The 24,610-nt window shown below is 36.9% G+C and overlaps 1 protein-coding gene across 4 annotated transcripts in view; it reads right to left on the bottom strand.

Moving 5' to 3' along the window:
* BBS9 (Bardet-Biedl syndrome 9) overlaps positions 1–24,610 on the bottom strand; it is a 471,120-nt gene that overhangs the window by 194,916 nt on the left and 251,594 nt on the right. For all 4 annotated transcript variants that reach the window (XR_011256695.1, XM_069588065.1, XM_069588067.1 and 1 more), the window contains one exon: positions 21,172–21,324. Coding sequence is in view for 3 of the 4 variants with exons in the window: in XM_069588065.1 (XP_069444166.1) it covers positions 21,172–21,324 (153 nt within the window). In the remaining variant the exon portion in view is untranslated. The remainder of the gene's footprint in view (positions 1–21,171; positions 21,325–24,610) is intronic.

Here is a 24,610-nt window from a genome sequence, read left to right on the forward strand (position 1 = left end):
GTTCCTTCCGAAAGGCAACAGTGAGAGGAAAGTGAGGGTGAGCACTCTGCTTCCTTGGGAGTTTTCAAGCAAAACTACAAAGGCTGTAAATCAGTGATGCAATGAGCAGGAAGCTAAACAGGCAGCTCCAAAGGCCCCCTCTAACTTGGAAAAACCTGAATAACTAGGGCAATGCTTTCAACCTTTTAAAAAATTGAAACCCTAAGTGAAGCCCAATACCTAGAAAATAAAAGATAAAATGGAGGTAATCCGGAATGAAGGCTGACCTCTCACCCTTTATCTTGACTGCCCACTGAGATCTTAGGGTCCCACGGAAACCATTTTGGAAAACAAGTGACTGCGGTGGTGGGCTTCTTGGAGTAAGAGGAAGGGAGACGAAACTTAAGGCTAAATCTGAGACAGGGAAAGACTTAGAGTTAGAATTTTAAGTAAAAATATGTTCTGTAAAATGTTCCATTAAAAAGTGCTATGGGTAAGCACCAAGAGCAGGAAGAAATCTAGGAGTAATACAAGCTGAGAACCATAGTTACTCCCATATTCTTTGAGTTCAGAAAGCACCTGTCATAGAAGATATCACCATGAGGCCCAGAAACAAGCTAGATGAAGCCACTTAGAAACTGAGAATTGGATGGGAGTCCTGCACTTTAATTTCCACATCCAACATTAGACATGAAAGAAGAATCAGCACATTCTGAGTGTTAACAGAGATCAGGACCAAGGCCTCACAATACCACAAACTCAAACTAAAATTAAAGGACACAGTTTTCATCTATAAAATTGGCAAAAATTCTCTTTGTTTTTTTCATATTATTTCCCAATGTTGACAGAGATGCTGAGAAGTAAATTTTCTTATGTGCTGCTGAACAGAGAGTAAACTGATAACAGCGCTTCTGAAGGAAAGCATGTATTAGAAGCCTTTACAAATACACATGAACCTTGGCCCAGCAATTCCACAGGCAGAAATTTATCCTCAGGAAATGACCATGAATACATCAGATTTTACCCTCAAAGGTATTCACTGCAGCATTATTTATAGAAACAAGGTCATCAAAGCAACCAAATAATCCAACACTAGAAAACCGGTTAAATGAAATTTTGACATATCTACACTATGTAGCATCGAATAAGATGTTATAATAATATTTATAATGACATAAAAATAAATGGCCACCTGATGCCAAGAGCTGACTCATTAGAAAAGACCCTGATGCTGGGAAAGACTGAAGGCAGGTGAAGAAGGGGATGACAGAGGACGAGATGATTGGATGGCACCACTGACTCAATAGACATAGGTTTGAGCAAGGTCCGGTAGATGGTGAAGGACATGAAGGGAAGCCTGGTGTGCTGCAGTCCATGGGGTTGCAAAGATTCAGACATGACTAAGAGACTGAACAACAACAACAAATGACATGAAAAATAATCCTGAGATGAAATTGAGGTGGAAAAAACAGGACTACAAACATATCTTTTATATAATGACCCCAATTTTTTAAATAATACACACATGTATACATACAAAGAGAAAGAAGAATACAGAGAATTATGAGCATTTTTCATTTTCATTTTTGTGTGTTGCATTTGTTGGAATTTTATGAATTTTCTATATTAATAATATTAAATATATTTAAGAAAAATTAAGTACATAAAATGAAAGTATTTGATTGTTCTGAAAGAATCTTTTGTAAAAATTTTGTTTTTCCATGAAAAAGAAAATTTGAAGTCATTTCTCTATATAATCCACTCAAAAGTCAATCATTGTTTACCACCTTTTATAGTCATTTCCCCTTTTTTCTCCTGTATATTTGTTGGTCTGAAGCAGTCAAAGAAATTGCTACTAATTTATCTAAATCCCCAAATAAAATAAGACTACAGAGGCACTCACATGCTGCCCCCTTCTCAGTCCACTCTTTTTTGGAAGCTGAGTTTTTGTTTGGTTTTTTAATTCATCATAAGCAAGGGGTCAATGGCTGACCCCTACCTTTAGCTATTCATGCTAAAGTATTCCATAGTTGTTTCCATATACAACTCTTTCCATATACAACTGGGCTGGGTGGTCTTCTAAGACAGGACAACGTGGACACATTCTTTTGGCAATTCCCTGTAAGGCACTCTAAAAACAATGATGTCAATGTACTTTCCAGTGAAGGTGTTGTCAGGGAATGATTTAAAAATCGCCCTTGCCCTTTCTCTGTTTCTGGTGGCACTATCAACTCATAAAATTAGCAATGATCTGGTCATTTCACTAAAAGTCTTTAAGAATTCCTATTTTTGACCTGGTAATTACTATTGTGGACATCTATCTTAAGAAAATAAACTTTTATTAAGAAAACAAAGTGATGTTCAATATAAAATATTAAACTCAACCAAAGTCTTAATAAGATCATGGTTAAGTAAATCATCATTCATGGTTCCAATACAGTTTCCACCTTGACAAAGCTGGAAGTTATAACGGCTGAGAATAGAAGCAAGCCTATAAGGTTTCTCAGGCATTCAAGAATTGTAAGAATACCTGGTTTTTCACACACTTACTATTGAAACATATTTTATCTGGACCAGTACTTGATTGGACCATTTAACTCATAACCTAGTGTTGACTGTAAGGAGTCAGAAAAACTAACTCAGCAAAAAAATGAATTGATTCTTTTTCTAGGTCCCAGGTATCCAATAATTTACATAACATTCCACATTAAATAATATCAAAGATTTCAGTCACCAGCTTTCAGCATTTTATAGAAGAAAATTTTTTTATTTTAAAAAGAAAAACCAAATTCAAGGAGAGTACTATCAAACAAGAAACCAAAATTTGGACAGATAAAGTACCTCATCTGAACCTACAATGCAGGCTCATGAAAAAATATGTTTAAAAGAGAACTGTAAACCTAACTGGCATGTAAAAAATAACTTACCTCAAATAATATACAGCATAAACCTTTCAGACACTTGCAAGTTAACACTAGAAAGATGATGGAACTTGTTCTTATTTCAAGATGATAATTGCTTCTTAAGCACAAAGGGATCATAAAAATTCCACAGTGACAAAACAGAGGCCCGAAACAACTCAATAGTTAACACAATCATAGCAAAGGAGGATTAATAGCATTGCCTGTAGTACCTGCAATGCTAGTCAACTCTAGGAGTGGGAATGATAAATGTAGGTCTAAAATATACAAGTTATAAAGTGCATATGTGTGCTTAGTCACTCAGGTGTGTCTGACTCCTTGCAAGTCCATGGACTGTAACCCACCAGACTCCTCTGCCTATGGGGATTCTCCAGGTAAGAACACTAGAGTGGGTTGCCATGCCTTTCTCCAAGGGATCTGCTCAACCCCAGGATCAATCCCAGGTCTCCCTCATTGCAGGCAGATTCTGTACTAACAGAGCCACCAGGGAAACCCAAAGTGCATATCTTTTTAGCTAAATAATATTCTGGACCCAGAAAAATTATTGGCAGAGACAGAGGCATGTCTTCAGAAGCTCTGTGAAGAAAGGCAAACTGCCCTGGAAGCAGGACCATCACATTCACCAAATATGTACTAAGTACCTACTTCATGCCATCCTAGGGTCTGTTGCAGGTAATGGGGCATAGAATTGAACAATGTTCAGTCTGGCCATTAATTCTACTCTGAAGACAAACTAAAAACAGAAAATTTCTTTCAGTTGAAATGTACAGTAATCATCTGCTAGAATAAAAATTACAGGGAAGCATGGCTTTAAATTTATTCTAAATAAGATGGGTCACAAAACAAAATACATATTAGAATAATTGTTAGAATAGAATATTGTTGAGCTATATAGCTCCTATTAATCTTAATATCTGTTAAGATAATTTCATCATTTTCATAATATATTTTAATTAAAAGCTATGTATAATGCATCTGCTCATATTTCACTTGAGGCACCATTTTATCTTTTCAAATATTAAAGTGAATTAATCATCTTCAATGGCAAAAGACTAAACCAGAAGGCAATGTTAGTCTATCTCTATAATTATCACCAATATAAATATATCATGCCCCTCATGGTTATATGATGTTGTTGTGATTAGTCACTCAGTCGTGCCCACTCTTGCAACTCCATGGACTGTAGCCTGCCAAACTCCTCTGTCCATGGGAGAGATACTGGAATGGGCAAGATACTGGAATGGGTTGCCATTTCCTTCTCCAGGGGATCTTCCCAACTCAGGGATCGAACCCAGGTCTCCTGAATTGCAGGCGGATTCTTTACCAGCTAAGTCACCAGGGAAGCCCAAAACTGAGCAGAAATACACACAGAGAGACAGAAGCATGCTCAGTTGTGACCGACTCTTTGCAACCCTATGGACTGTAGCCCGCCAGGCTCCAGGCAAGAATACTGGAGTGGGTTGCTATGCCCTCCTCCAGGGGATCTTCCCGACCCAGGGATCAAACTCCTGTCTCCTGTGTTGTGGGCAGATTCCTTACCTGTTGAGCCACCAAGGAAGCCCTCATGATAGTAAACCATATCATAAACACCTTTATACAACTCTTTCAATCATATTTAAAGAAACCTGTAAATAGTAGTTGCTCAATAACTATTGATACAATAATCCCTTAAACTGAATCTCTTAATCTCTGAATTTTAATGATCAAATAGGCTACACTTTCTAAGAAACTTTTAACTACTTATAAATACTTTGACACAACACAGTAAACATTTATATATCGAATAATGCTTCTGAGAATCAAGAATCACTGCTAAACACATTTCCTAGGCTGAATCTAAAGAAGTTAACTTAAGCACACATCTAATAAAAGCACACATCTAATAAAAGTACACATGAAAACCAATAAGAAATACACCACTTTGTGTTATTTCTTGAAATCTGATCAAAATCTAAGTTTAATTTTAAATGTATAGGGAAAGAGAATAAATTGGTTTATTTTAAGAAGATAGTTTCACTAAGTTGAAAAACTAGGTTCCATAGAACACAAGATTTCATGTCATTAGTGAACCTAACAATAAGATTTGTGGACAAGCAGCAGTGTGGAGACCTTGTCAAGAAATATTTTAAATATTAAAAAACTATGTCAACCCTGTTCTGTTCATGGCTAAACTTGATGACTAAACTTGATACAATCAAGAAAAATTAGTTTCGGATGTGGGATACTTCAGGGATTAGAAGCAGTTTGTTAAATAGGAAGCTAAATCCAATTACTTTTCTGAAGATTTGGCATCTTCAACCAAAAACCAATATTCCAATTACCATTAGACAAATATCCAAGCTTATCCACATGTTCCAGGCATCCTTTCTGGCTAACAAGTAGGCTGCATTTCTGTATTTAATTATTCCCTTATGTATACATAGGGCCTTCATTATACTAGAGGTATATAAAGCAGATTTTTTTTAAAGGAAAAATTTAAATTCTTCTGTGGTCTGCTGATACATGTGCACAATCTAAATTTAACTTCTTATATAATTTTATCTTCTTTCCTAAATTAAAAACATGCCAACACAAGTCTTTTTTAAAATACGTGATGTTTCAAACTACCTAAATGGTACTAATGTCAGAGGCCATCTCTAAATCACTTCACTCTACCCAAAAGTTACAAACAAAAAACAGTTTCATCACCAAATATTGCCTTTAGCTTGCCTGGAGTTTAAAAGCAATTCAGATATTCTAAGCCAGATTATTTATCTACATAGATCCATTAACTTCAAGGGAAATATTCTAAGCATGGGTGGCGTCAAAAAGAAAAGATCTAATTCATTTTAAATCAGTAGAAGCTCTTCACAAGTGGAAGAAGAAATTCCCAAGAGTGAAACTTGGTTAGCACAGCATATATATCAATCACTCTAGGATGTTATAACTTAATCCATCTTGTGTCAAATAAATAAATGTCAAGTTTTATATTAACGCTATGTTACTCAACATGGCATATTTTTATATGGCTAGGACTATTTAGAGCAATTGACATGTATTTATCCAGAAACACCACAGAACATCATTCTGGAAATAGAGGTGCATCACATGGTGTCTAACTTTAGAAACTGCTTTCACTTCATTTTTGAAGGGTGAAAATCTTTGTAACAAACTAAAAGAATGTATGTATACATACAGAAACATGGGAAGACATGTACATTCAGTAAAATATCAGCTACCTAGATGTCAATTCTCCAGTAATGTCATCCATCCAAAGCAGTAAGAATTATAAGCGGGTAGAGAAAGTATGGGGAGAACACACCTGAACTCCTAAAATGGATTCATAAATAAAGCTCATGGCCTAAAACACATTCACAGAAACCACAGACAAGAACTTTAGGCCCCTGTTTAGTACTCACTAGTCTTAACTATGTGTCAAACAAACAAACTTGGTGATCTGTTTGCTAAACCTCTAGAGTTAGTAAATTAGGCGTCAACAGGGCTATTACAATCAGGAAAACAAAGAAACAGAAAATGGCACCTCAAAATCTGATAGAAAGCAAGTCAAATTATATGTAGTTTAAAGGTGAAGGTGAAGTCGCTCAGTCGTGTCCGACTCTTTGCGACCCTGTGGACTATAGCCTACCAGGCTCCTCCGTCCAGGGGATTCTCCAGGCAAGAATACTGGAGTGGGTTGCCATTTCCTTCTCCAATGTATTTTAAAAGTAGACAAAAGAATTTTAAATAGCACTTTTGTCTAGACTGTTCACTGGAGGAACAAACAGTACTTAATAGAACTTAAGCGTTGGAGGACCACCAGGCTCGGTCCTCAGATCTGTTTTCTGCTCTATCCTCAGGGCTCAAACAACAAACAAGTGGTGTGTGCAGTCAATACGTCAACAAGTAGAGACTACCTCTGGTTAATTTTTATCACTCCTCTCCTCATAGTTCTAACATATAGTTTTATACATAAGTAAACATCAGAAAGTTCCATAAGAGAATCATATAGACCATGAGTAGTCGGCTCAAGATTGCTGACTAAGAGAAATGAGAGAGGTGACTGACCAGGGTGAGATAGGATTTTATGCAAATAAGCTTTGAGCCATGAATTTCAAGTGACAGCATGAACAGAGACAATGTTCTGATGTTGGTTTCCCAAAGAAAAGGAAAGACTGTAACCAGGGACTTGTAGGCATAGAGGATAAATCAGTTGAGATTATCAGGACTGGAAACCATGCCCTAAAGAGCCCAAGGAACATGAAAATAAATTGAAGATTAATCCTTGCAAAGTGAGAGGAAGCATTCTGGCTGTAGCTAATGCAGACTGAAACTGAGCCCACTTAGACTATCTGCCTTTATTACTAACTAAAGAAGCCTCTCTTCTTTAACATCTACAACTCTATCTGGCAAACATTCATGCAGTACTCACCCCAGTATGTCACTGTTTTGTGCACTGATAGGTAAGTAAAAAAACTATACCAGTCATCCAAGAGCTTATAGATCATCAGGAGAAAAGAAGCAAACACTCAAGTAATTATGGTGTCAGGCAGAAAAATATAAGTAGATGTTACATCAGAGGCTTAATCATAGTGCTCCTGAGGTTTAAAGGAAGGAGAGATCACAGATAACTGGAAGTGGCAGGAAGAAATAAAGGAATACTTTAAAAAAGAAGATATACTTTGTAGAAAGCTTCCAGAAAGAAAATGGATCAATAAAAGGTAAGGTTCAGGCAGTGAGAATACTATAAGCACAGGCAAAATGGAAGAAATGTATAGGGTAAGTTTGATCAAAAGAGAATAGCTTAATAAACAAACGAAAAAATGCCCAAGTCACTAGTCATTAGGAAAAATGCAAATTAAAATCATAATGAGATACCCACTGGAATGCCTATAGCTTAAAGAATAAAACGTGTTGGTGACCATGTGGGAAAAGTTGAACCCTCATACACTGCTGGTAGGAATATAAAATGATACAACACAATCCTGAGGAAAACAGTTTGTGAATTTCATTGAAAGAAACATAAATTTACCATATGACCTTGCAATTCTACTCCTAATAATCTACCAAAAGAAAACATGTGTTCACATAAAGACATATACATGAATGTTCACAGTAGCATTATTCATGTGTTGGTCAAACTGAAAACAATCCAAATATCTATCAACTGATAAAAAACAAATTGTGGTATATCCATATAGTGGAATACTATTCAGCAATAAAAAGGAACAAGCCCCAACAACATACTACTATATATGGATGAACCTCAAAAGCAGATGTTAAGTTGAAAAAAAAAATCCAAAAGACTGTGTTATTCTGTTTATGTGAAATATCCAGAAAAGGTCAACTTAAAGAGACAGTAATTTCCTGGCATTAAGGTTGGGAAAGGGGATTAAGTGTTAATGGGCACAAGGGAGCTTTTAGGTATAGTGGTAACGTTCTAAAATTGGGTTGTGGTGAGGGAGAGCTGCTCAACTGTATAAATTTCCTAAAAATTATCAAATGGTATATGTATGACTGGTGAATTTTATACTATGCAAATTATACATCAATAGAGCTTTTGTTTAAAAGGTTATGCTAGTTTGACTGGCATGTAGGTTCTGCAGAAGGAGGAGTTAAGACAGGAAGGCGTTGAGTTCCACTCTTCAGAGACCTTTGAATGTCCGAGTAAGAAGTCTCTTACTTCTTGATTGGATAGACAACAGTGATGCCCAAAAGCTCTTAGAATGAGATAGGACAAAAACAAACAAAGGAAAACTACAGATAATTACATTTAGAAGATCAATCTTATCTAATGTGTCAGACAGGTAATCAACATTAGACTATAAGTACCAGGACCCTGTGGTTTCCTTGAGTCCATGGCCTCAACTTAGCAAGAGCCAATTCTCTTACACATCTTTACCTTGAATCACGAAAGTAAGATAAAAGACGGAGGTAGATGGCCCTGTGAAAATCTGTCACTTCCATGGGAAAAACGTCTCTAAGAATATGATCTCTGAGACCATCTTTCTAACTGGAAAACCAACTGAATAAGAATATTAACTGCTGTCCAGAAGCCAGTCTTAGATGGGGATAAAGGGAGGCAAAGAACTAACACTTGGGTGGGAAAAGTGGTTTGATTTTCCTGAAATCTATTATCCTGCTATAAGAGATTTGGAAATCATATAAAAGGAAATTTAAAAACAACAATATGAGTTGATCCACCAGGTAAAATAATGATAAATGCCTGCCGATTTTACAGTACAACATTTTATTAATGATTCCCAGGTAAAGTGATAATAAATTTAAATCCATTTCAAGTCCAATGTTCAAAATTCATCCCTTTTAATTAGATGAAACTGCTTTTGCCTATTATTACCCTGCTCCTAGACATACAGTTAGGTCTCTGTCTTTTATATTTTGGCTGTGCTGGGTCTCGTTGCTCCACAGGCTTTCCTCTAGTGGCGGCAAGCAGGGGCTACTCTCCAGTTGTGATGAGCGGGCTTCTCCTTGCAGTGGCTTCTCTTGTTGCAGAGCACAGACTCTAGGGCACATAGGTTTCAGCAGCTGTGGCAAGTGGGCTCTGGAGCACAGGCTCAATAGCTGTGGCACACAGGCTTAGCTGCTCCATGACATGTGTGAGCTTCCCAAATCCGGGATGGAACCTAAGTCTCCAGCATTGGCAGCTGGATACTTTACCACTGAACAATTAGGGAAGCCCAGTTTCTTATCTTTTTAAAAATATAACACCTCAATTTATCCTCGGTTACATTTCAGACTTTCAGAGAACTATTAGACATCTAATTATTAACATACAGAGAAACATATCGGAATGATTTGGTTATTCAGTTGTTCATAGACACTCTTACAAAGGCCATACATCATCTTCCTTTTCCTAAATGCATAAAATAATCTCTCCAGGAAACTGTATTTGTATTCCTTTATTCAACGAGAAAGGCAAGGAAGAGAAGAAGGTGGAGAGGGAGGAAGGGTTGTAAAGATTGTGATCATTGTCAATTCACAATTCAAACCATTCAGAACTCCATTTAGAGGAAACTAATACAAAAGGAATAATTGTGCTAAATGGGATTAAACAGGAAGAGAGATAACATAAATGAAAGAAAACCTCATACAATTACAGATAATTGGAGGGCACTTATATATTTTTCTCTCATCACTGACACAAAAAGATAAGATTTTCATTTCCTTATAATGGAGCCATTAATCGTTTTATTGTAATATTAGAAACATCTTGCTTCTGAGTGTATGTCAAAGGACTAATTTTTTTTTTCAAAAGATCAAACAACAAATAGAATGAAATTTCAGCACAAGAGAGTACCCCTGATAACTTTTAGTTTGGAATGCAGATGAATATCACATTTCTGAATCTGGTAAGTTTGCCGAAATAAAACCCTAATACTGAATTTATAATCTAGGGAGATGTTTAAACCAACACTAGCAAGCAGAAAACTCCAATACTGATTGAACAACATGAAGATAAAGAAGTATGCATTTATTTTTTTAATGCATATGCCCCAGGGAAATAAAGCATACCAGACGGATATTAGAAGTAGAATGTTTTTTATACACTAATAGGTCTGTTCTCCCCTTGGTTTATGTACAATCCCCATTAATGTCAATTAGCATTATATACCTAAATCCAGGGAAGCGTAGCTCTAATTTATAACAATACTTTGCACTTACAGATTTTTTTGAAAACTAATTCAGTCTCACAAAGCCCTGTAACTTAAATCACTAGCATTAGCATCCACCAAACGACGGGCTAACAGCCACATCCCAGTCTAAGGGCTGGCACTAGATGACCCAAAAAGGTCCCGTTTGTTTCTGAAAGTCTGTACTGATAGAAACGTAAAGATTCTAAATCCCTTGTCTTAATCATTATACAGCACAATAAATATTTATTGAGAATTTTACTAGAAGATAAGCCCCATGCTGGATGCTGCTCAAAAAGGTCCTAAGGAAGTCCAAAGATGAAAGTGAAGAAGCAAAGGCTTAGAGAGGCTGTGACACACCCAAAGTCAAAGAGTCAGAGAGAGCTGGAACTGGGACCCAAATCTATTGACACAAAATTTGATGCTTTTTTTAAAAAACAATACCTGAAGTCATGGTTTATGTAAACAAAGGTTCCTGGTAGTTCCTGGTAGCCTTAGTGTTTCCCACTACCTACTATTCACATCATGTGAGTGAAAATCAATGGCCAACGATAGTCTTATCAAGAACAAGAATTTAGAGGGACTAAAGGAGGAAAAAAATCAAGAAAAGAGACATTATAAGAAACAATATAAAATTGAGTTGACAATTATCTATAGCTAGAACTGTAATGTTCACTAAGGTAGTCATTAGCCACATGTGGATATTCAGCACTTGAAATGTGCTGCAAGGGTAAAATAAACCATGTTTTAAAGACTTATTGTGAAAAATTATTAAATATCATTAATAATTTTTATTTGCTTATGTTGAAGTTATAATATTTTAGATCGTTGTTGTTTGCCGTTCACTCAGTCATGTCCAACTCTTTGTGACCCTGTGGACTGCAGCACACCAGGCTTCCCTGTCCTTTACCATCTCCCAGAGCTTGTTCAAACTCATACTTTAGGTATGTAGGGTTAAATAAAACACATTATCAAAATTAAGTTTACTCGTTTCATTTTGCTTTTTAACATAGTAACTGCTGTTGTTGTTCAGTGGCTCAGTCATGTCTGACTCTTTGTGACCCCATAGACTGCAGCACACCAGGCTTCCTTGTCCTTCACTATCTCCTGGAGATTGCTCAAACTCATGTCCATTGAGTCAGTGATGCCATCCAACCATCTCATCCTCTATTGCCCCTTTCTTCTCCTGCCCTCAATCTTTCCCAGCATCAAGGTCTTTTCCAATCAGGTAACTAAAGTTTTAGAGCTTCAGCTTCAGCATCAGTCCTTCCAATGAATATAGACACACACATATATTGAATACATCAGTGATGTACTTAAAAGAAACACACTTTGGATTTACATTCCAGATTGCACTCTGACCTGGATGAGGAAAAATTGGCATCATTTTTGAAAGAGCTCTGTAAGGTTCTCCAGTTTAGCTGAGGAACTGGTGAGGTTACAGTCAGAGCAAGATAATGCCCATCCTTACTCATATATTCACTCAAGTATACCATCCAGTTATCTAATTGTTCTCTTTTAAGTGAATAGGAATAAACTAACTCATATATGTCAAGATAACTCAAAAGTTCTACACATGAGGAGATTGGAGAAATAAACTTATAAGGTATATACAGGAGAGAGAAAATACTTCCCTCAGAAAACCAATGAAGATCAGGAGTTTCTCACAACTAATTTTTCAAAAAGTTATTATTTTATGAATTGTGGTAAAACAGAACATAAAATTTACCATCTTAAGTATTTTAAGTGTACAGTTCAGTAGTATTAAGTACATTCACATATGATAAAAAAACTGCTTATCAAATTATGATTACAATAATTAATATTTTAAATATCTTAAATGTTATTTAAGAATTTAAAGTCATATACAACAAATGTATATCATTTTCAATTTTTTATCCTCCTTCCAAATCTTTCAATACTCATCTATCATAGCTACATCTATTTGTAAGTTATTATATATTAATCTTCCCAGGTGGCTCAGCAGTAAAAAAAAAAATCCACCTGCCAATACAAGAGACATAGGAGATGCAGATTCAATCCCTGGGTCAGGAAGAGCCCCTGGAGAAGGAAATGGCAACCAAGTCCAGTATTCTTGCCTGGAGAATTTCATGGGCAGAGGAGCCTGGCAGGCTATATAGTCCATGGGGTCATAAAGAGTCAGACACAACTGAGCATCAGCAGCATACACTAGTCTGCTTTTTTCAATTTTTAAAAATATTTCACATTATTCCAGTTCTTAAAATAATGAGACAAAATAATGATAAGAAAAAGAAAGTGAAAGTGAAGTCGCTCAGTCGTGTCCGACTCTTTGCGACCCCGTGGACGGTAGCCCACCAGGCTCCTCCATCCATGGGATTCTCCAGGCAAGAATACTGGAGTGGGTTGCCATTTCCTTCTCCAGGAGATCTTCCTGACCCAGGGATTGAACCCAGGTCTCCCACATTGCAGGCATACGCTTTAACCTCTGAGCCACCAGGGAAGCCCAAGACACATCAAATGAGAGTACTACAATTATCTGATCATTTTCCAACTACAGAAAGCTGATTAACCATTTCTTACAAAAATGATTAATACCATAAATGAGCAATTTGATGAATGTCTTTTTTCTTTGCAAACTACTTTCTTAAACATCCAAGGATAGAACTATGAGGTGAAGATATGCAAACTCCATCTTTTTACTAACATCTCATCCTTTTAATTTTTTTTCAAACTTAGCTCTCCCAATCATCCCAAATATATGGTTACATGTTTCTCTGCTCCCTTTATCATCTGTTTATTCTATCTCCTCAGGAAGAGAAAGAACTTCTTAGCTTCTAAATAGTTATAAGGAAAAAATGCAGCCACATCATCAAATCCCTGATACTTCCTTCTCAGTCTATCAGCATACTGTTTTTTACTTGCCAATGCAAAGAGGCAAATAGGCCTCTGAATGGTTTCATCACATATTCATTTGTGTTACCAGCCAAAATCATGTTCATTTAAAATCACAGACCAAAGTGCTCTTAGATTTTTGCGTGACTTTAAATGATTTTTATATATCAATACCACACAAATAAACAGAATGGAAGGAAGTCTTAAGCACAGAAAAAGTAACCCATGCAAATTAGAAACCACAGGATCTCTGTTTAAAATTGTGCCTAATACAGCCTCAGTTTTGCAGAACAGAAAAATCAGCCAAGTACCTTTCTAGAACATTAATGACTATCAGTCATTACATTACATGTATGTCATCTGACACAATTAAACTTTTAGTTTAGTAAACACTTTTCCTCTGTTACAACAGAGGGTTAGTGTTCAAGTGGAGGGAAAAAAAAAATCTTAGTACAGATAAAAGCATTAAAACACAAGCCAAACTATAGGGTAAGTCTAAATTTCCCCTATTTCAGTTCAACCATTCAGTCCTGCTTTGACAAACAAATACATGTGAAAATTTTACAACATCAAAGAGAACTTATTTTCCAAAGCTCTTCTGCCAAGTGCAATAAGTACTGGTATTTGATGGCCAAGAAACTGAACTTCAGCATTAGTTACATTAACAAACTCACCTCTTCCTCTATACACAAGTTTCAGATGTAATACACACTTTGGGGAGCTCTCCAGAAGATTTTGTGACTTTCTGATAGGTACATATAAAATGAATATTGAATGATCATGAATATATACATATACACACCATGAATATATACAAATATGCACAAATTTGCACAAATCTCCCTTTTCATCAGCCTGACTGTAGATTTGCTAAAGAAAAACTATGATGTCTATGTCTCACCTGGAAATAATAGAAGCATGGACTTTGGAATAGATGATTTAATATCTGTGTAACACTGAGCAAGTGGTTTAACCCTGCTTTAAGTCTCAAGTTCTTCAACCATAAAATGGAAATAAGAATGCCACCCACATATGATGATTATGTTACATGAAATAAATGAAATGTACCTCAGACTCAATAGATCCTCATTAAACACCAATTTCCCATCTTTCCCATACTTTCTTTCTTAGGTGTTCCAAAAATATATTCAGGTGATTGACAAAGCAGTATTACAATTATCCAAATGAGGAAATACAGGTTTTTGACTGCTGAAAAAAAGAAACTCTTGACATAGTTAATTTCTTTCAACAGTATGTCTCTAAAGCTGAAAGCAAAGGTGAAAGTTCTTTGAAAAGTCAAGACTTTTCTTCCAGAATTCTAGAATAAGGTATAGAAATTGTGGTGAGCAACTGGAAAAGCCTCATTCATTGGAAACCAGATCCTTCCCATGTAAGAATCACAAGATGCTTTTCCAGAGTGAACACCCTAGTCCTCTCTCCTTGCCTCAGCAGTAGGATGACCTCAGGAAAGAGGGGTTGGTAGATGCCCCAGTGAAGTCTGATATGATGACAGGTAGATACTATACAGGAAAGGCATGCTACTAAAATTATAATGTGGTGATGTGGTTTGGGGGTTCTGTTCAATCAAAGATACAAGATATAAGAAATTAACTTGTAGTTAAAAATGGGAGAAAAGTTGCTGGCTGAATTCTTTGTACATCAAAATTCATAACTATTCATGGTGCATCTTGAAGCCAATGGCCCACAGGCTGCCACCCTCAACATGCTTAGATACAACTAATTGCAAGATGATAACCTTAAATGCAACAACCCTTGTCACTTCATTGTCAGTTAACCAAGATGGCAGTCCCAGAAAAAACCTTTGAGCTATTCAGAGGAGCCCACTACATCCCTTCCTGTTCATCTTTAAGGAAACTTACAAGTGATTTTGGGGTAGTGGTAATAAAAACAGTAAGTCTTTGAATTATACTCTACATTTGAATTCCCAATTGTCTTGTTCTCATTAGAAATCCCAACAGGGCAACAACAACCTACATTATTTGCGGGACCCAGAGCAAAATGAAAATATGGGGCCTCATGTTCAAAAAGTCTTAAGAATTTCAAGATGGCTACCACAGAGCATTCAAACCAAACACAGGGTTCTGTGACTGCATAGATAAAGCCCAACTTGGACAGGACTATGGCGGAGACTTACAGGAGACTAAATAACAGATTCCATCCCCAAAACAGCTGACTATAACTTAGCACATAGGCAAGTATTTGGGCACTAGCCTGAAAATAGCACAGATGTTCTGTTTTCTTAAATCTAACTAATTGCAGGAGAAATTATCTCTAGAATCCATAGACCACACTGATTATGAATTAACGAAATTTTAGTAACCAAAAAAATATAGGTTTCAAAGTAAAAAATATAGAAAAACCTAAGTTCAAAGGCTAGGAAAGTTGCAAAAATTAGCTTTTAAAACATTTTGCTAATTTGTGCTGTGCTTAGTCATTCAGTCATGTCCGACTCTTTGCAACACCATGGACTGCATCGGCTCCTCTGTCCATGCAGATTCTCTAGGCAAGAATACTGGAATGGGTTGCCATGCCCTCCTCCAGGGGGTTTTCCCAACCTAGGGACTGAATCCAGGTCTCCCACATTGCAAGCAGATTCTTCACCATCTGAGCTACCATTACTATATGCTAATTTAGGGTAGATTGTGAAAATGCCACAATCCTTTACTCCTTCAATAAAGAAGAAGAGTTTATTTTCCCAGCCCTTTGATCTGGATTGGTCAAAACCAATGGGGAACCAGAGACATAGCCCAGGCAGAGACTTGAAGAGTATTTGTATATTGGGACCTGTAGCCACCACGTGAACAAGCACAGGCCAGCCTGCCACACAGGAGATACGTGTGGCACAATCACTCCATCTAACTGTGAGCCAAATGCCAAATAGGTAAGTACATCTAGTCTCCACCTGACCAACTAGCTAACCAGAGACACATGAGTAAATTCAAACAAGAACAGCTAACTATGCCCAGGTCAGCAGAACTGCTCAGCTGATTTGAAGACTCATGAGCAATAATGAATTGTTGTTGTTTGAAACCACTAAGGTTTGGAGTAGTTCACTATACAGTAAAATTGTTAAATGTTACAAATAGTATTTCAGCTCAGTAAGAAAAAGAAAAAGGATTATACAACAAGCAGGGGCCAAGACAACTAGTTCACCATTTTTGATGAGAAGATCAGATTCCCACTAAATTGCATAATACATTCCAGATGGATTAAAAAAGTATATATAAAGAATGATGGCATAAAAATGTTAAAATAAATTCTTAGTCAATATTTATGTACTATTGGCATGGGAAGACTTTCCTAGACAGTGATGTCTGAAGGAAAAAGAGGAATAGATTTTACTATGCAAAGATTTTGTAAATTTTACTTGTCTAAAAAATAAAAGGCAAATGACAAATTGGTAAAATTTTACATATGAAGAGAGATTACATTCCTTACATACACAAAGTATTTTTTATGCATGACAAAAGTATGCTAAAAGCTTGCTAGCTTAATATACACAAAATAACAAAAAGCTGCATGACTTGATAAACTATTGACCAAAAGGTTTTACACATGTAAATCACAAAAGAAGAAAGGTAAATGGCCAGTTAACATTTTTTAAATGTTCAACCTCATTGGTAAGCAAAGAAAGATTAAAATAACAGTAAAATTATCTTACCAGGTTAAGAATTGTAACTATCAAAAACCATAATACTTAGAAAACAGACTATTTTATAAACTCCCAGCAGAATTATAATTTAGTACATTTTTGCTAAGTAATATGTATGTGCACGTGTGTGTGTGTGTATGATGTGTGTGTGTTTGTGAGTGAGAAATATTTTTTGACTAAGAAATCTTCCTTCTAAGAATACATCCAGATGAAACAATCTGGGATGCATAGAAGACAGTCACTTGACCTCGTGATCCTACATCCCAGGTCATTAGAAGACTAGAAACTGTCTTCAGTTCACTGGCTTCACTGTGTAAGCTAGTAGTACCAAGAGTTTCTTCCCAAGTGGCACTAATGGTAAAGAACCTGCCTGCCAATGCAGGAGACCTAAGAGACAGGGATTTGAATCCTGGGTCAGGAAGATCCCCTGGAGGAAGAAATGCAACCCACTTCAGTATTCTTGCCTGGAGAATCCCACAGACAGAGGAACCTGGCGGGCTACAGCCCATAGGGTTGCAAAGAGTCAGGCATGACTGAAGCAACTGAGCATGCACACACCCAAGAGCTTCTGCTAAACACCAAGGGCACAGAAGTCATACTGCCTGCCCATCCTGGCCTTACCCACTCTACACCTGGCAAACTGACATTTGGTTCCTAAATAACAGTAGCTACCATTACTGAATGAAGAGATAGTAAGCCAAACTTTGACTTCAGAACCCGTACAGCTATACCATCACTGACTCCATTACATTAATAAATATATACCATATCAGTTATTTCACACTACAGCCAACTCAGCAACGTACAATCATTCATTTATGAAGAGATTTGGGCTTCACCCTCAGTTTGTCTTAAAAACTTTATTGGAATTCACAGCAGCTCCTGGACACCTAGCACCCCTAAGACCTAAGCAGAAAAAAATAAACCCCAGAACTTAGAATGTAGAAAAGGCAAAGAAAGTCTTGCTATATAGAAAATATGAAAAGCATTAAATGAAGCATCTTCATCAAACCCCTTTAAAGATCCCTCTGCCATTGCGTCCGCAAAATGAAGCACCATTAAAGACAAGATTCTTCAGCTCCGAGTGCAGATGTGGCAGGAAGCCTAAGAATGAGATAGATCATCAAAGATATATGAAGGAGGAGGAGGGGAAAAAAAGAAAGAAAATGAAGAACATTAAAAAAAAAAAAAAGTATACCTAAGAGAGAAAAAAAAGTCTGGAACAGAAACAGCATTAGTGCTTACTGATCTGAGTCACATAATTGCTTCAGCACAGAAGAAATTTGCAGTCTGTATTTGTAGAACAATATACCAAGCATTTCTACATCTACTATAGAATAGAATCTTTGTAATAAGACAGTGAGTATGTGCTCCATTTTATGGAAAGAAACTGAAGTTCTGGGAAGGTAAGGAAATTGCCAAAAGCCACATAGTAATAAGTGACAGAACTGGGGTCTTTGGTCTTGAAGCCCCATGTTCTTCCCAAAAATCTACTATTGCTGCAGACTATCCCTCTAATTGCTACTGATTTTCAAATAACCATGAAAATTTCAAGAAGCAAAGATATTATCAATACATTTAGTGATGTTCACATAATAAGCTATTTTTCTTCTTTTTGTTGTTGCCGTTGCTGTTGTTGTTTAGTCACTTAGTCATGTTTGACTTTGTGACCCTACGGACTATAGCCCACCAGGCTCCTCTGTCCATGGGATTTCCCAGGCAAGAATACCAGAGAGGGATGCCATTTCCTTCTCCACAATTCTTCCCTTTAGAAAAGCTAACTATGAAAACAATATCTGATTCATTCTTCCAAAAACAGCAAAATGTGGTAGAGAAGCACAGTGTTGGGGAGGGGTTTTTGTCAATGAAACGTAACATGAAGAAGTCTTATGTGATGGAGCTGCTTGGTATCTTGAATACACAAGATGGTGGATACACAGACCTACATAAAACTGTATAGAACTTAATACACCCACATATAAGTACAGGTAAAATTGTGGAAATTTGAATAAAAATCTACAGATTTTATCAATGTCAATAATCTGGTTGTGATATTATACTATAGTTTTACAAAATGATACCACTGGAAGAAAGTGGGTAAATGATATGTGAAATTTAGCTGTATTTTTTTATAGTTTCTTTTAAAATTATTTATTTATTGACTGTGCTGGGTATTCAGTGCTGCTTGGAGGTTATCTCTAATTGCCATCAGCAGGAGTTACTCTCTGTTGTGGTGCAGAGGCTTCTCATTGCAGTGGCTTCTCTTACTGTGGAGCATGGACTCTAGAGCATGCAGGCTTCAGTAATCACAGCAATCAGGCTCAGTGGTTGTGGCTCATGGGCTTAGCTGCTCTGAGGCATGTGGGATCTTCCTGGACCAGGGATCGAACCTGTGTCCCCTGCACTGGCAGGTAGATTCTTATCCACTAGCAAAGTCCCTAGCTGTACTTTTTGTTATAACTGCATGGGAATATACAACTATCTCAACAAAAAATTCAATCAAAAAAATCAACAGAGTATTCATATCATCAACACTGATTTTGAAACGGATCATTGATATTGTATAGATATGTAAGAAGACATAATGTAATCAAAGCTGACTTCTTTATAGTAGAACTTGAAGAGGCCTTATCCATGAAATTTCAATTTTAAAAATTATTATTTCAAGTCTGAGATGATAATTTTGAATAGTTTTTAAAGATGTAACACCTTAAGAGTAAGACTCAGATAACCCTAGTTATGCAAATGATAAACCATTGGTAGAAGAAAGACTCGAAGAGGAAGAAAAAAGTCTTTTTGAGCTAGAACAAAGGGCTATTTAAGAATTCCATCTCATGGCCAACTGGCACATGAAGATGCTCAACATCGCTAATTAATAAAGAAATGCAAATCAAAACTACAATAAGGCACCACCTCACACCATCAGAATGGCTGTACTAAAGAAGTCTACAAATGACAAATGGTATAGAGGGTGTAAAGAAAAAGGAACCCTCCTACACAGTTGGTGGTAATGTAAGTTGGTGCAGCCATCATGAAAAACAGTACGGAGGTGTCTCAAAAACAAAAAATAGAGTTCCCATGTGATCCAGCAATCCTATTCGTAGGCATATATCCAGACAAAACTATAATTCAAAAAGATACATATACCCCTATGTTCACAGCACGATTCACAATAGCCAAGACATGAAACAACCTAAATGGTCAATGACAGATGAATGAAGATATGGTACACATATACAATGGAATACTACTCAGCCATAAAAAAGAATGAAATAATGTTATACAGCAACATGGATGGACCAGAGATGATCATACTAAGACAAAAGAGAAAGATAAATATCATGTGATATCACTTATATGTGGAATCTAAAATATGACACAAGGGAATTTATCTACAAAATAGACTCACAGACATAAAGAACGGACTTGTGATTGACAAGGGGGAGGATAACTGGGGAAGGAAGGGATTGGGAGTTTGAGATTAGCAGACACGAACTATTGTATATAGAACGGATAAACAACAAGGTCCTACAGCACAGGGAAGTACCCTGTGATAAACCATAATGGAGAACAATATGAAAAAGAATGTGTGTGTGTGTGGGTGGGTGTGTATCTGAATCACTTTATTGTACAGCATAAACTAGCACAACACTGTAAATCAACTATACATCAATGAATTTTAAAAACAAAATTCTATCTTTAAAACATCAGCTGACAAAACACTGAAAGTATGATCCAATTGCTCTGTAAGACAATTGGAGAATTATGATAATTATGGAATGTACCAAGAATTGTCCAATAAACACACTAACTATAATAGCTACTATTTATCAAGCATATACTATATGCCTGGCATTATGGTGGCTGCTTCAAAGAAATGATGGAAAATCCTCACAAAAACTCTGGAAAGTAAAATATGGATGGATCTATTCTAATTTACTCAAAGTCACATAACTAGACAGTGACAGAGCTTGACTAAATTCTGAGTCTTGAGCTTGTATGTTGTTCACTGTTTCATAATACACAGGAAAGAAACACCTAACCTTGTTAGTACGTGACTCTAGGAGTAGGAAACTATCACTGATATTATACTTACCTGCTTGTAAGTTCCATCTAGCAAGGTGTCCAGGTGTTGGAGGGGCGCAGGTGTTTTATCTTTGAACCTTGTTAACAGCCGACGTTGAATGGCCCGAAATTGTACAGCTCTTTCAGACAACAGTTCTTCTAATTTTTCACCATTTATCCGCAACTACAATGAAGAATTTCTTTAATTCAGGCTAAATGTGCGCAACAAAAATGTGTCTGAAGTAGGGATACTGGCAATGCCAATAAAAATTTGAAAAGAGTAAAGAGGAAATTTAAGTGTATTACAGAGTTTAGAGAATTAAAACAGTATGATATTTGATTCATGAATACATAAATGATACAGTGAAATAGGCTGGGTAGAAATTTAGTAAAAATGGCCCACTTACCAAGGAATAAAGAGATTATTTAATAAACATTTTGTGATAACTGATTAAATATACAATGGAAAAAAAGAATAATATTCTATAATCTCTCCCCTAGCCTTTGCAGCAAAATCAACTGCAGAGGAATCAAAAGTTTAAATAAAACAAAAGTACTAGAAAATTGTATTTTTAAAATAATTTTAGCATGAGACAGATCTTTATAAGTCAAAAGCCAAAAGTCACACATATACAAACACACACACACACCCCTGATAAATTACTAACTTAAAAAAGAAAAACAGTTCTATGTGATTGCCATAATATCCAGAAAGCATCTACAAACTGATTAAAAAAAAGTGACCACAACCCAAACAAACGAGTAAGAAAAAGAGCACCAATCCAATAGAAAAGTAGGCAAGATTCACAGAGAAGTTAATACAAATTGTTCGCAAAAATAACAGCCTTTGACCTAGCAATCGCACTTCCAGGAATTTTTCCAAGAGGTGTGCTTGCAAAAAGTAATGTACATGCAAAGATATTCATTACAAAATTTGCTCTGTTCCTATTACAGTAAGATAATGTTAATAATCAAACTGCTATCAATAGAGGAACAAGAGGACCACTAGGTACAGATAAGCAATGCTAGCCAAAGATGCATTCAAAGAAGCAAAGTAAAAAAATACAGAATATCATGCATGTATTTTTTCTAAAAAATTGTACAGTAACATAGTTGTGACTACATAGAACAATTCTAGAAAGATCACAAGAAACTGGACACCAAAAGTTGCATCCAAAGAGACTGAATAATGGGAGGATGAGAATCAGAAATGACTCTTTTCCATATAACTCTTTTCATAATTTTTGAATTTAATATTATTAAAATAAAGAAACTGATCAATGTCCTAGGGAACACTCCATGAAACCAGATCATGTGAACTGCTACTTTACAGAACAGTCATAATACTTCTGAAGTATAATATTTAGTATGTTTGGAAATCAAACATAGTTTACATTTCTGATATCAAACCAAACTCCCCTCTTTTTCACTGCATTTGAGGAGAAAAGACACATGATTGGGGAAAAAACTTGGAATTTTTATTTTAATTGGAGGCTAATTACTTTACAATACTGTATTGGTTTTTGCCATACCTTGATATGAATCACCATGGATGTACATGTGTTCCCCATCCTGAACCCCCACCTTGATATGAATCAGCCATGGGTGTACATGTGTTCCCCATCCTGAACCCCGCTCCCACCTCCCTCCTCATCTCATCCCTCTGGGTCATCCCAGTGCACTAGCCCTGAGCACCCTGTCTCATGCATCAAACCTTGACAGGCGATCTGTTTCACACATGATAATATAAATGTCTCAAATCATCCCACCCGCACCCTTTCCCACAGAGACCAGAAGACTGTTGTATATATCTGTGTATCTTTTGCTGTCTCGCATATAAGGTCATCGTTGACATCTTTATAAATTCCATATATATGCATTCAGTTCAGTTCAGTTCAGTCACTCAGTCGTGTCCGACTCTGCAACCCCATGAATCCCAGCACGCCAGGCCTCCCTGTCCATCACCAGCTCCCGGAGCTCACTCAGACTTGCGTCCATCGAGTCAGTGATGCCATCCAGCCATCTCATCCTCAGTTGTCCTCTTCTCCTCCTGCCCCCAATCCCTCCCAGCATCAGAGTCTTTTCCAATGAGTCAACTCTTCGCATGAGGTGGCCAAAGTACTGGAGCTTCAGCTTTAGCATCAGTCCTTCCAAAGAAATCCTTCAGAATGGACTGGTTGGATCTCCTTGCAGTCCAAGGGACTCTCAAAGAGTCTTCTCCAACACCACAGTTCAAAAGCATCAATTCTTCAGCACTCAGCCTTCTTCACAGTCCAACTCTCACACCCATACATGACCACAGGAAAAACCATAGTCTTGACTAGACGGACCTTAGTTGGCAAAGAAATGTCCCTGCTTTTGAATATACTATGTAGGTTGGTCATAACTTTTCTTCCAAGGAGTAAGCGTCTTTTAATTTCATGGCTGCAATCACCATCTGCGGTGATTTTGGAGCCAAAAAAAATAAAGTCTGACACTGTTTCTAACGTTTCCCCATCTATTTCCCATGAAGTGATGGGACCGGATCCATGATCTTTGTTTTCTGAATGTTGAGCTTTAAGCCAACTTTTTCGCTCTCCTCTTTCACTTTCATCAAGAGACTTTTTAGTTCCTCTTCACTTTCTGCCATAAGGGTGGTGGCATCTGCATATCTGAGGTTATTGATATTTCTCCCGCAAATCTCGATTCCAGCATGTGCTTATTCCAGTCCAGCGTTTCTCATGATGTACTCTGCATATAAGTTAAATAAGCAGGGTGACAACATACAGCCTTGACATACTCCTTTTCCTATTTGGAACCAGTCTGTTGTTCCATGTCCAGTTCTAACTGTTGCTTCCTGACCTGCATACAGATTTCTCAAGAGGCAGGTCAGGTGGTCTGGTATTCCCATCTCTTTCAGAATTTTCCACAGTTTGTTGGGATCCACACAGTCAAAGGCTTTGGCATAGTCAATAAAGCAGAAATAGATGTTTTTCTGGAACTCTCTTGCTTTTTCGATGATCCAATGCATGTTGGTAATTTGATCTCTGGTTCCTCTGCCTTTTCTAAAACCAGCTTGAACATCAGGGAGTTCACGGTTCACGTATTGCTGAAGCCTGGCTTGGAGAATTTTGAGCATTACTTTACTAGCATGTGAGATGAGCGCAATCGTGCGGTAGTTTGAGCATTCTTTGGCATTACCTTTCTTTGGGATTGGAATGAAAACTGACCTTTTCCAGTCCTGTGGCCACTGCTGAGTTTTCCAAATTTGCTGGCATATTGAGTGCAGCACTTTCACAGCATCATCTTTCAGGATTTGAAACAGCTCAACTGGAATTCCATCACCTCCACTAGCTTTGTTCATAGTGATGCTTTCTAAGGCCCACTTGACTTCACATTCCAAGATGTCTGCCTCTAGATTAGTGATCACATCATCATGATTATCTGTGTCATGATGATCTTTTTTGTACTGTTCTTCTGTGTATTCTTGC

This window comes from Ovis canadensis, chromosome 4 (assembly GCF_042477335.2).
Source record: "Ovis canadensis isolate MfBH-ARS-UI-01 breed Bighorn chromosome 4, ARS-UI_OviCan_v2, whole genome shotgun sequence".
Taxonomy (NCBI): Eukaryota; Metazoa; Chordata; class Mammalia; order Artiodactyla; family Bovidae; genus Ovis; species Ovis canadensis.